Source organism: Lissotriton helveticus, chromosome 7 (genome assembly GCF_964261635.1).
Source record: "Lissotriton helveticus chromosome 7, aLisHel1.1, whole genome shotgun sequence".
NCBI lineage: Eukaryota > Metazoa > Chordata > Amphibia > Caudata > Salamandridae > Lissotriton > Lissotriton helveticus.
The window spans coordinates 43,820,770-43,834,298 of NC_136068.1; the positions used below are offsets into that span (position 1 = coordinate 43,820,770).

At 45.5% G+C, this 13,529-nt stretch overlaps 1 protein-coding gene across 6 annotated transcripts in view; it reads right to left on the bottom strand.

Annotated features, from left to right (window-relative positions):
- The window catches only part of ARHGEF1 (Rho guanine nucleotide exchange factor 1), a 459,136-nt gene that overhangs the window by 73,820 nt on the left and 371,787 nt on the right, over positions 1 to 13,529 (bottom strand). For all 6 annotated transcript variants that reach the window (XM_078651355.1, XM_078651350.1, XM_078651354.1 and 3 more), the window contains 2 exons: positions 10,385 to 10,460; positions 9,656 to 9,823 (listed from right to left, as the gene is read on the bottom strand). In XM_078651355.1, coding sequence (XP_078507481.1) covers positions 9,656 to 9,823; positions 10,385 to 10,460 — 244 coding nt within the window. The remainder of the gene's footprint in view (positions 1 to 9,655; positions 9,824 to 10,384; positions 10,461 to 13,529) is intronic.

The window sequence follows — 13,529 nt, forward strand, 5'->3', positions numbered from 1 at the left end:
TCAAGGTTTTTTTTTTATGAGGAAGAATTTGGAATAGAATGCAACATATTGATATACCTTTTGGATTATTTCTATGGCTCTATTTTGTAGCATGTTGCATATCTAGGCTTTTAACAAGCGTAGGTGCTTGTATTGTACCTCAGGCGGAGGAGTTGTTGGCAGATGGTATAATGGATCACATCTGGTACTCATTTGTCTGTGATGATTTTCTTACAGCTGAAAGTAGAGATTCCGCCCACTTCAGGGTCTGATATTCTGAGGGTAGGAATTGTAGTATCCGGTGCCTGGAAATCGTTAATGTTGGTGCATCTCGCCTTGACCTTTTATTGGGGGGGGGGGGGGTTGTTCAAAACTGGGTCTGTATCTGCTGCATGGTGGCTGCTGTTGACTGAGTCATTTGTCTTGGTGGTACAAATGCCATTGATAGGATGGATTCTGTATGTCTGATGTAGGCTATGGTACTGCAGCATTCTTCCTCTACCACAAAAGGATTGAGGTCTCCTCTGCTGTGGTGTCCCATACAGATCTGCCCGTCATGGTATCCACGTTTATACTCTGCAGCTTGTTGTCAACGTGCCTCCAAAATAGTAACGCAATGTCAAACTGCTTGTCCATTATTGCATTTTGGAATTCTGTTCAGAAGAAAGTAGCTTTTTCAGCCAGCCTCATCTTTTTAAGACAGCGGCTCCAGCCCGGTGTCAGACAGCAAAGTTGGCTGAATCAATTAGTGCTACTGAAACTCTCTCCCCTTTATGCCAAATTGTTTTAACTGCCTATTTTTACTCAGTACAGATGGGGAGCGATATCTGACCATATTTGTTGGCTCTATATGCCAATGATTCCCATGACATTGGCACTGCAGCTGCAGCTTGCATTAGTTTAACTCACTCCTGCCAAATGTGGTCGACTAGAGGGATCGCTCTCGCTGATTTCAGTCATGGACTTCTTCGCAGGTCTATCCACTAGGGTGTGGAATTTGCTGATATTATCTGGGAGAGAATCAATAGGTGGAGGTGTTGCTGAGGTTGTTGCAGGAAGGATGTAACCATCGCACCCATCATCCCTGGGCCTGTCTGCAGGAGGTATCTCGTCCTTCTCCATGTCTGCATATTCATCATACGACGATCTACCTGAATAGAGACCTGTGGCATACCTGAGAATTGCTGTAATGGTTGGTGTGGAGTTGAGGTGAAATCCGCTCACCTTCCGGTCTCGGTACCACTGCTATAGGTACAAGGGAAGCTGGGAGATGCTGGGGAGGTAGAGGTGCAGGTTGTGGTTGTGGTTCAGAACCTGCTGGGGACTACATGTATTAATTCACTATCATGTAGCGCAAGTCTTTTTTTTATATCTTCCGGCGCTCTGGCTATTGAACATTGCTCAGAATTTCATATACTTGCTCATAGGGGTGAAAGAGACAGTTGTAAAATTCCTTAGCTTCCCAATGATGTGGAGGATAGTTGTGGTAAAAGTTTTCAGGCTGTTGCTGTAGAGAATGCGTTTGTCTTCCTCAGTGTCTTGACAGTGGATTATGACCTGGCCAGGGCTATAGGCTGTACCAGATGGAATAATCCAGATCATGGCCCTGTTCAGCCTCAGTGTCCAGTAATTTATCAGGTGGTTTGGGAGGATTTTTTTTGAGAGGTGGTTGATATGGCGGCAGAGCAGTTGATATTGATGCTGTGGCAGTGCAGTTTATGATCTCGTTGACAGGTCAGTCGTGGATGACGTTTCTGTTGGTTAGTTCAGGCTCGGGTACATCAACACAGTTTCTCTCTCAAATGACTCTTTTGTCGACTGTACCATCTGCGTTGTCATTGCCAAAATCTACCAGTATCTTACCACTGACCGAGCATTGCACAACACTGACGTAACTGCCTCATCATGGACCACAGACCTACTGTTGTGTAGTTCCTAGGAATCCCCCAGGACCTGCGCGTTTTGGATGACCTAAACTGAGTGCTTGGTGTCCACACCGACTCCGGACACCACCACAGGATATGTCAACCATTAGACCAGCTAGTTTTACAGTGCCACTACCAACCCTCTGTATTCTATAGTGATGAAGGTAGTAGGTGTTTAAACAGGACAACTCTGATTCCTCCGGGATCGTGGAAAACAGTACAGTACTTTTTGTTCAGTCCCTCGTGCCAACTTATTCTCAGGAAATACACAAGATGGCGATTGGGACGTTTTCAATAAGTATTTATTGGTCCAGCAACAGTCTTGTATAAAACATATGTGCTGCAACAATCAGGAGAAAGAAGCATACGAAAGAGATTGCTAGTACCAATATAGTAAATAGTAGATACATTTGTACCATAGGGCTGATAAGATGAACATAAGCAGTTCAGATAAAAACAGTAGCACTTGCATATTCCAAAGTAATTTTCCTAAATGTACCTACTCTAGATCTGTATGTGTACACGAACAAGGATACCGGTGTTTGTACACTATCACCAAATCTTGAATTTACTAAAAGAATTCAAGTCCCCCAATGAAGGGCTTTTGCCCGAAATGCATTGGCCACAACATGGAATGAGAAAAGTTTCTTGAAAATGCACTATGAATGAAATAGTACAACTAACAAAAAATAAAATTAATCTATGGTTATACCATTAATAAGACCTTTATGAATGATTATTGAATTTTTCAAACAAGGAGTGCCTGGTTGGGGACGTTACCTCTTCGGAAGGAAACACGCGTTTTGACACATCCCTATGTGCCATGCCCACAACCCCACTGCCCTGGCATACATCAGTCACCCTCTCTAGCTGGGTGCCCTATGCCAGTGGTGTGGGCACAGTTGCATGAGACCTGTGCCCCTACAGTACCCAGGGCCATTCCTGGGCACTGTAAGTGCAGTGAGGCCATTAAGAGTATATGGTGCTGGGAGGTTGTCATTACAAACTCCACAGTACCATAATGGCCACACTGAAGACTGACAAGTTTGATATCAAACTTCTCAGCACATTAAACCCACACTGATGCCAGTGTGGGATTTAATGTAAAATGCACTACAGAGGGCATCTTAGAGATGCCCTCTGAAACCTAACCTACAATCCACGTCTGGTCTGAGAGGCTGCCTAGGCTGCCACACAGCAGACATGTTGCTGGACCCCTGGGTAGAGAGCCATCCGCTCTCTTGGGCCTGCAAGCACATCCTGGGCGAGGTGCTAGGACTCCTCCCACAGGATGGGCAGGGTTAAGCTTAAAAGGCATGCCGCCTTTGTGAGCTTCACCAGGCCACTTGCTGTACTCAGCAACTGGCCCCCACCAGTTCTGACCCCCACTCTGGCAGGAAGACTGGCGGGAAACCCTGCGTCGGGAAATGGGGTGTGCCAGCCTATGCCAACTACACCCCTCAGGTGGAAGAGGCGAGGTGAAGCATGACTCCGGGTTACCGCCATTTGAGGATACCGCCATTTGAGGATGGGGAACCCTACCCACTCACAGCTAGGCTCCTGCCCCCCTCCCACAGGAGAGGAGCAGGTTAGGCAGTGTACCCACCCCAGGACAGGGACCTATTGGTCCCTGCCCTCACCCTACCTGTAAACGCCCCATAATGTAGTATTTAGGGGCACCCTACACCTTCCTTCCTCAGATCCCGATTTCGAAACAAGAAAGAAGACCAAAAAGAAGAAGACCTGCTGTGCAGCTGCTAACAAGAGGACGACACCAACTGTTTACAGCTCATGTCCCGGGACTGAATCTAGGATCCAGTCCTGTGGTTAGTAAAGTAATCTACAAAGTAACTAATTGCATTTAACTGAAAATTCCTATTGAGCTCAATGTTGCATTGTGTTTGACATGGTGTTGCCTATTGCAACAAACTGTACCTATTGCATTCAAAAAGTCTATTGCCTATTTGAAAAGTATTTAACTAAAGTAACTCATCCTGAGAAAGTATATTTTGATACCTTGTTGGTTCTAAAATAAACGATATCTTTTGATACAAAACAAATGGCCTAGAGTTCAGTTCTTGAGTGTGTGAGACCATTTGCTGACGGAGTGTTTACAACAAATGCTTTACACTGTCCTCTGATACTGCCTTACTGCTCGACCAAGCTACCACTTTGGAGAGTAAAGCTATATCTAACTGTAGCCTCTGCCAAGCCTCTGGGGACAGGGGACTCTATACACACTGTACCTTACTTTGGTCCAGTATATATAGAGCCCCTTTCGTACACTAAGCCCTTGTAAAAAATGTTTAACCACCTGAAGCTGGAAAAAGGATGGTTGGGAAGGTGACTTCCTGTATGCCATAATGGCAGCAAAATGTACCTTACTGGAGGCAAATGTTAAACCTGACTTAGCCAAGTGTAGGAGGTATGGAAGGATTACCTCCTTCTGCTCTTGGGTCAGTTGGAACCCTTTTGCACAAACTACATTTAAAATCTCCATTCAAATGCATAAATACGCCTCGTGGGAGGTTTTCTAGATTCTTTCAAAATGTTCATGCAGTCCTGAGGAAGTCCTGGATGGCCGTCCTGTAGGACCTCAGGAGCCATGCAGCTACGGTCAGCAAGGGAAGGTTGGGATGAAGGATTCTCCCGTTCAGCTGGGAAAGCAGGTCCGGCCGGCACTGAAGTTTCCTGTGTGGACACTCCGAGAGGTGTAGGAGGTCTGGGTACCAGTAATGCCATGGCCAGTCTGACGCTATCAGAATCTTCTTCGCTTCGGAGTGATAAAGCTTAGTTATGACTATTGGGGTGAAAGGAAGGAAGAGGATCAAAAGGGCATTCCCTTTCCACCCTGGTCGGTAATACCTTCATGCAAAGTCTTTGCATTTTTTGTTTGTGTTGTCCACAAAGAGTTCGATGCTTAGCTGACCCCATTCTTGGAAGATGTCCGCCACCACCTCGTCATGTAGAACCCCCTCTTCTTGATCTTTGAAGTGGCAACTTAGGGAATCTTCATGAACGCTTTGGACTGCTGGCAGACGGACTGCCGTAATTGACAACTGTCTGGCCAGAAGCCAATGCCAGATCGCCTGAGCCTCCAAGGAGAGAGGGCGAGAGCGTGCCCCCCCCCCCCCCCTTGCTTGTTCAGATAGTGCATAGTGGTCCTGCTGTCTGTCTGGACCAATATGGAGCTGGTCTGGATGGAGGGATAGAAGGCCTTGAGGGCTAGATGCACTGCCCGTACCTCTAGCATATTGATGTGGTATGCTTGTTCCTTGATCGACCACAAACTTTTAGTCTGAAGATGGCCCAAGTGAGCTCCCCAACCCTAAAGGGAGGAGTCTGATCAGAAAGTGTGTTAAAGGTTTGATGGAAGAGAATCCCCACCAGAAAATGTAGATGAGTCCACCATGGGGTGGATGATTTCGCAACTTGGGAGAGTAGAATCCTGTCATCCCATCGAGCTGTTTTCTGATCCCATTTGTGCTCCAGATCCTGCTACAGGAGTTGCATTCTCAGCCTGGCATTGGGGGTTAGGAAGCTGTAAGATGCCATTGACCCCAGAATTGAGGCAACCTGTCGGGCTGATGAGTGAAGAAGAGGAGTACACTTTAGAGTGATAGATGATAGACTCTCCTCCGAATGATCTACTCTTCCTGTACTGGAGTCTAGCGTTGCACCCAGATAGTGTATTCTTTGAGTTGGTTGGTGTAATTGATTTCTCCAAATTGACCTGAAGGCCAAGCCGTTTTAACAATGCAATGCAGATCAGATAGTGATCTCTTACACCCTGAGGAGATGAACACTTTAGGGGCCAGTCTTTGAGGTACGGATAAATGAAGAGTCCCTGGAGCATTAGAGCAGCTGCTACTACGGTCATGCATTTGGTAAACACTCGCAGGGCTGACTTCCAACCAAAACGGAAGAACTTTGCACAGGTAGTGATTGGTCCCTACCATAAAGCGCAGAAAACGTCCAGTGACGTACAGTGACTGGCACATTAAAATGTGCATCCTGAAGATCTATCGAACACATCCAGTCTCCTTGCTGGAGATGAGGATATATTTGATGAAAGCCAGCATACAAAATATATCTCTTCAAATTGAATTGTTTAGAATGCGAAGGTCCATTATGGGTCTGAACTCTGCTCTGCAACCTTTCTTTCGTACTAGGAAGTACCTCTAGTAGACCCCTTTTCCTCTTTGAGACGGGGGACTTCTTCTATTGCAGATTTTTGTAAGAAAGTGGCTACCTCTTGCTATAGTAGCGACAGCCAGCGACACCTTGCTTCTATTGGAGGAATCCCCTGGGTTGGATGACGGAAACGTAGAGCGCAGCCATTTCACAGTATATTCAGTACCCATTGATCCTTTGTAATGCTGCACCACTCTTGCACATGGTAGGAGATACTTCCCCCCCACTGAAGTGGCTAAAGGCGACAGGGGAAGGGGCTGCTTATTGTTTGGTTGCGTTCTTGGCAGTGGAAGAGGATTGGTGAGGGGTGCCTCTACCATGGAAGGGGCAACGTCCCTGGTAATGTGTTTTGGTCTGGTGTTGCTGCCTCTGAGGCCATTGAGGGGTTTGAACCCGCTGATGGAAGAGACTGCGGTCTTAAAGTCTGTATCGTCGACATAATTCCTTTTTCTTCTCCAAACCTACTGCATTTAGAATGTCCAGTTCAGTTTCATCAGTGTGAGAGCCAAAAAGAGTTCCCAGAAAAAGGAAGGTTGTGAATGTGTTGTTGGGCTCCAGGTTTCAATGCAGTGAGACGTAATCAGGATGATTTTCTAGCACAGATGCCGTGCGAGTTAGAGTGTGCAGCTAGGGATGCCCTATCTGCTGATGCACTAATCAACTGGTTAGCCACCAAACCCCCCTCCCACCCTTGAAGAATTTCTTCGAAATCTCAGCGATCTTCCTTGGGTAGCTTATCTTTGAAGTATTCTAAGGAGTCCCACAGGGACCTATCATAGCGCCCTGGCAGCGCTGAAGCACTGTAAACCTTTAAGGATGAAGCGGCTCTGCCACAAACTTTCCTTCCCCAAGAGTCCAGTGCTCTTCTCTCTTTGTCCGGAGGCACCGTTGACGAAGAGGCTACTGCATGCGTCTTCTTGGCAGCAGCAATGATGACAGAGTCCGGAGGAGGATCTGCTCTTAGGAACAGAGGGTCTTGCTCTGGAAGTCTATACTTCTTAAAGATCCTCGCTGGAGCAGTTTTGAGAGACACTGGAGTAAGAAAAGTATTCATGACCGGTTGTAAGAGTCCCGGTAGTAAAGGTCTTACTGCCGATCTTTGGTGCAAAGTCTCAAAGATGACCGAAGATGATGATGATTGATGGGGCTTATGTGCTTCCCTCGTGCACACTCTATAAAGGGTATTAATGTCATCCACCGGAGATATTCTTGAGGGTGGACTGACCGTTAAGGTGAGAGAATAGTCCCTCTTGGAGGAGTGTGTAGAAGAAGAGGACCATGATGGTGACCAATAACTCCTGCGGTCGGCTTCGGCATGTGTTGGAGACCTCTGCCGTGGTGATGGAATTTAAGTTTGGTCAGGCTGTCGAACTCTGGGAGCAGTGGTAGGAGAGGAATCCACTGCCTGCACCAGGCGAGCCAGAGGAGATCTATGCAGAGGACTAGAGTAGTCCAGATGTTGCAGAGTCTGCATAGTGGAAGATTTCTGCCAGTGGCGCACTGGATGGCGCCATCTGGGAGACAGGTGAACGGAAGGCGATCTCTGCCCTTTTTCTTGATGGCATGCGATCCTTATCTCAAAAGCTATAAAATCAAAGACATGGATTTACTAATCAACTGCCTTTTACATCTAAAATCCTGAATGAATGACAACTTCCAGTTTCCCAGACCCAATTAAAAATGATTTCCATAACTTTCAAACTCTAAGAGGAGCAAACTTGAGTGATCAGTCCTCACTGCACTAAGGCTAGATGGATTCTTCTCAACACCCTCTCCTACCATTCAGCGTTTGGGATTCACTCTGGAGCAGAACCTTTCCTTCGTCCAACAAAAAATGCAATCACTAGAACAGCCAACTTTCATCGCAGAACCTAAAGACTTTGGCGATGGATTTCTGACTGGACTTCTAACAATCTGCAAGACTCCTCTGAAAGCTGTTCTGCACTCTGCCGCCAGAAGAAAAAGGACCATGGAGAAGTGTGGCTCAATGGTTAGAGCGGCAGACCCTGATGCAGTGGAGAAGTGTGGCTCAATGGTTAGAGCGGCAGACCCTGATGCAGAGGTCTAGCCCGGGACCAGGGTTCAATTCCCCGCCTCGGCGGGTCTTGAGCTCAAAAAATTCCACGGACCTGATAATTCTCGCCTCGGTGCCTATTCCAATCATGGAGTCCCACTCTGCAACTCTGGGCAATAGCTTGCTTAATCTCCACAACGGCCCCCACAACGCTAAGGATGCCTGGCCTCCACCTTGGGGGTTCCCAGGAGTGGACACCTCACAGGGAAAGCCAGGATGGGTTCCACAGGGTATTCATACAAGCGCCTTGAGACCCTTGCGGGTGAGTAGTGCGCTATACAAGTATCAATTTACATTTACTCCAATGTTGAGCGTCCTCCACTGGCTCCCCATCGAAGTATGAATACATTCAAAATCTGCGGCCTAGTCCACAAAGTCATCCACGACACCAGTCTACCTTGCATTGCCAAATTACTCAACACCACAGGAAGCTCAGGAGGCCTTATGTATCAAAGGTCTCTTCTCTTGGAAGTTCTTGAAGTCAGGACTTACACTGCCCTGGAGCCATCAGTCTCCAGAGCTGCTAGCTCCATATGAGTCTCTTTACTACCTAAACTAAGAGCAATTACACCTAATGAGGCCATTGCAAAACATCTCAAAGCTCAATTATGATTCTCACCCAAAAAATAACCTGCTTCTACCCCTTTGTAAGAAGTCCACCACTGACTGTCTTTCACAACTATTGTTTCATAATCTTTAGCACTTACATACCTTCCAATCAATAATAACTGTTCTATGTGACTGACTCAGCATCGTCAGGTCCTCTTGGGCTTTCAGTGCCTGTTTTTGACTAGCTTTGGAATGGTCTTTCGTTGTAGAAAAATAATGTGATGTCAACGAGGACAAAAGACACAACAGCTGGAAAAGACCCTGAAAACCTCTGCAGAATGTTGCTTTGTTGTAAGTAGGTAGCTAGATAGTCTTCTGAAGGGGAAGTTGGAATTACTATCTACATTTTAAATTAATGTAAACATTTTGATTTTGACTATCCTAATAATTTGGGACTTTACAACAATGGATTAAGCCATACATTTACAGCCATTTGTAAATGTTCTTTTATCCTTGTACAGTAGAATCTACTTCTAGTGCTTTTCATAACAGTGCTAAAAATTCTTGTACTCCAGTATATAGTCTTTTGATGCTAGAAAAGCTCTAAATCAGTAAGTTGTTATGAAGCAGCAGTCGCACTCTATAAATGTATTTTCATTCATTCATGATGGTGCTAAACAGATATCAATTACATTTTAGATCCCATAAAAAGATTGGTTGGCTACATGGATAGGACAACCGAGGGCCAGATTGTCAAACCTCTCGTACACTTGTGAGAAGCTTTACTGTTTAAAGGTGACGGAGAGGCCTTTTCAAGCCACAGTCCATGGAGACATGTGATGTCACACCAAGGGTCAGTCTCACCTGTAACCACTTGATATGGGTCTTGGGACAAATGATGTGTGTGTAAAAACATGTCCAAAGTTACTCTCACCTGTGGCCACATCTCTGGTCAAAGTCTTATAGTTCAGCTTAATGATGGGGCTCAGCATCTGCTTCTCATCTGTCGATGCGATATTCCTGCTATGATTCTTCAATACTAACTTGTCATCCATCTTCAGAAGAAAGACCAGCAGGTCTTTCACCAACAAAGCGTGAACCTCTAGAAGTGCAGAGAGATGCGTGCAAGACAAGAACAGGGAAGTTGGAAACACGGAAGGATGGATGACCAGAGAGAAAGGACGAATGAAGCAGGATCAGACGATGGCAACAGAAGAACAACAAAATAGGGAGCGAGAAAATGGCAAAGTAAAAAAAAAAAAAAAGAAGATGTAAGACAGCAGGAGAAAATAAGTAGGGAAGGCGTTTAAATATTAATGGAAAGAAAGAAGGAAGAAGATGAAGGTGAAAATGGTGGATAACAATAGGAGAAATCAGGATGGACGGAGGAAGCAGGGTTGAGAGAGTGGAGGCAGCAATGGCAATAAAGGGGGGAGAGAAAGGAAACAATTATTTTGCACAATCTGGGCAGTATTTTGGAAAATTAATCCCACACACACCCACTGTCAATATCTTCAATATATCAGGCACTGAAACCCTGCTATGAGAGTACAAAAGGCTTTACCTCTTGATTTTACCTCCTATATAATGGAGCATCTATTCCCCCAAAATTTTAATTTAGAGAGCACAGTGTGCACACAAATTATAATAGCATGATTCTCACCCACGGCCTTATCCTTGGTAACCCTCCAGGTAAGCGAGCCTTCATGAATTAGTGAAGTCACCTTCACATCAATATTCTGTGAAAAAAGAGACATTCTATAAGAGACTGGAAAGTGGTTTTGCGGCATGATCTGTTTTCAAGTTTCTATTCTTTGCTTAGGCAATGGACCGTAAGCCGAACACTTATTTGAAAGTTTTATATAGCGGAACAAGATCTTTGCAGATATCAAAGCGCTTTACAAAAAACAAGGGGTAAGAAAAACAAGAGTGATTAACAGGCTTTTGAGCAAAGAATAGTTGTAGGTAATAAATGAGTAGCAAAATAGGGTAGTTACATGAGGGAGCATAGTCAATCAGCTAAACCAATATTCCAAATAGACAATCAGATAAACCAATATTACAAATAGGTGAAGAGTCTCAAATAGTTCCAAAGTAAAGGTTCAGGTGAATTTAGCCATGAGGATAGCTTTTACTTCTTTCCTAAAAAATGTAGTGGAGGAGATAAGCCTGGTTTCTGGAGGGAGTGAATTCCAGATCCTGGGTGCCATTCCTGAAAAGGAGCGCTTATATGTTTTTTCCTTCCGGAATCTACAAGGTTTCAGAAGAAGATTCTTAGTACTTCTAGTGGTTCTTGAGCCACCAGAAATTGTCAGCTTCTGAGTGAGGTAGCCGGGTGAGTTGTGGTGTATAGCCCTATGTGTCATGCAGGCAATTTTCAGATGTATTCTGGCCTCAAAAGGCAGCCAGTTCAAGGATTTTAGGTCAGGGAGTGTTTTTTTGATCCAGTGATGAGTCTCGCTGCAGCGTTCAAAGAGGCTCTCAGGGGTGCAGTTGTAGATAGGGGGAGTCCGCAGAGGGCGACGCTACAGTAGTCTAAGCGAGGAAGGACTAGGGCTTGTACTGCAGTTTGGAAGTCCTTGGCTGGGAGGAAGGGTTTAAGTTTCCTCAAGGTATTGATTTGGAAATTAGCTCCCTTAGTTGCCTTGCTGATATGCTGTTGCATGTTGAGATTGGCGTCAAGTGTTATGCCTAAAGATTTCGCTTAGTCCACGATGGTAGGTTGGACATTGAGTGCAGTTAGGAGCTTAAGTCAAGTTTGAGTGGTGGAGATTTTCGCGGGAGGTGAGCTTGAGTTTGAGGTGATTATCGGCAAGCCATGATTGGGTGTTTCTGAGCGTTGAGTTCAGCAGTTTAATGTCTTTGGGGGATTGTAATTTGAGATATAGTTGGGTGTCGTCGGCGTACATGTGAAAGTGTACATTAGATGCTTGTAACAAGGTGGTGAGAGGTTCCATGACCAGGTTGAACAATCTTGGGGATAGGGAAGATCCTTGTGGGACGCCTAATGTTACAGGCACTGGTGGGGACATCAAGTTGTTGCTCTTGCATTTCTGAGACCTGTTATGCAGAAAGGAAGTGAACCACTTGAGAACAGTCCCAGAGAGACCCATTCTGGTGTTTAACAGCTCAAGTAAATTCTCGTATTTGACTGTGTCAAATGCTGAGGAGAGATCAAGAAGGATGAGGAGGCAGGTATCGTTTTGATCTAGGATTTGGAGGGCGTCATCAATTATGTGTGTCATAGCGGTTTCAGTACTGTGCCCTGCTCGGAAGCCTGATTGATGAGGGTTGAGGAGGTCAACCTGATCAATGTGTTTCGTCAATTGGAGTTGTACGCATTTTTCCAACAGTTTGGCAAGGGTGGGAATGTTGGTAATAGGACGGTATTTGTTTAGGTCAGTAGGGTCAGCTATTGGTTTCTTGAGTTTAGGTGTGACTTGTCCAACTTTGAGGGAGTCGGGATGAGTCCTTGTTGAAGTGAACTGTTGATAATTTTGGTCCAGAGTGGGAGGAGTAATGGGATGAAGTCCTTTACAGCGTTAGCAGGAAGGGGGTCTGTGAGGTGATTAGAAGGTTTCAATGTGTTGAGCAGTTTGTCGATTGTTTCTTCCGAGTAGGTGTCAAAGGATGACCATGCAGCATTGTTTTTTGATTCAGTGGGTGTTATGCTGTGGGGGTTGGAGTAAAGGCTTATGTCATTGAGGAGATCGTTCCTTATGTTATCAGTCTTTAGATTAAAGAAAGCAGAGAAGTCTTCACAGGATGGTATAACGCCTATTGTGCTATGTGATAGTTGGGGTTGTTCCTTGGATTGTGTATTGATTAGTTCAAACAGTTTTCTTGGTTGAGCTGGAAGCTGAAGAAATCTGATTTTATGCGCTTGATTTTCCTGAAGTAGGCGTTTCTCTTTTTCTTCAGAGTTTTAAGGTGCAGTGCCGAAGGGGCTGATCTCCAGGTGCGCTCTGCCATTCGCATGGCCCGTCTATCTTCGTTGAGTTGATGCTTGTCTGCACCTTGCTCTTTAAGCTTGGCACTCTTAGCTAGGCGTGCCTCCTCAAGATTGAACCATCTGCCTGCTAGTCGTATCTCTGGTGTCAAGAGTAGACTTCAGGCATATGTTTGTCTTCCCCTCTTCCACACATATGGCTGCCCATCTCTGGAACTGCTCTGGGAAGTGCTTCATTAGTTCCCCCACTTCTTCCCCATGCTGGTGGGCATAACAATTCAGGAGGGATTTGAAGGTAGTAATTCTCTACTGTGTTACTGCTCCTCTTTCCATTTTTCAACCCACCATTTCCAGTCTTTTGCTCTTTTTCTCCGTGGGCGGGCCGGTGGATGTAGGTACACTGACCCTCTTTATTGTAGTGGCCATTACGATAGAATCTAGAGTTGCATGTACAGGGGGACTTTCGAAGAGTGTTTATATTTCTTCTAGACCCTCAGGTTTATGGCCTTGCAGCCGCTCGTTTTTTAAACGCCTCCCTTCCCCTGTTCTAGAATGCTGGGCAGAATTGGAAGGGATTAGCTGTTGGTTTGCACGGTTAGGAGAGTTTCCAGAAGAAAGCAAGTCTGTGCCTTGTTTTCTTCCAGCTGGACCCCATAATTGTCCGATGCGTTCTCTACCACCCCGTTGTACATGCCAATGTCAACCAGAGGAGATGGCCTCGGAGGGTAGGAGTATACTCCCTCTATCAGTGAGTTTGAATTAGGGTCTTGCTTCTGGTCTACACTGTTGGCTCCTGAAAAATACCAGAAGCCTCCAGGTCTTCTTTCTCGAAGAACAGCTTTTGCTCTTCTTCTTGTGG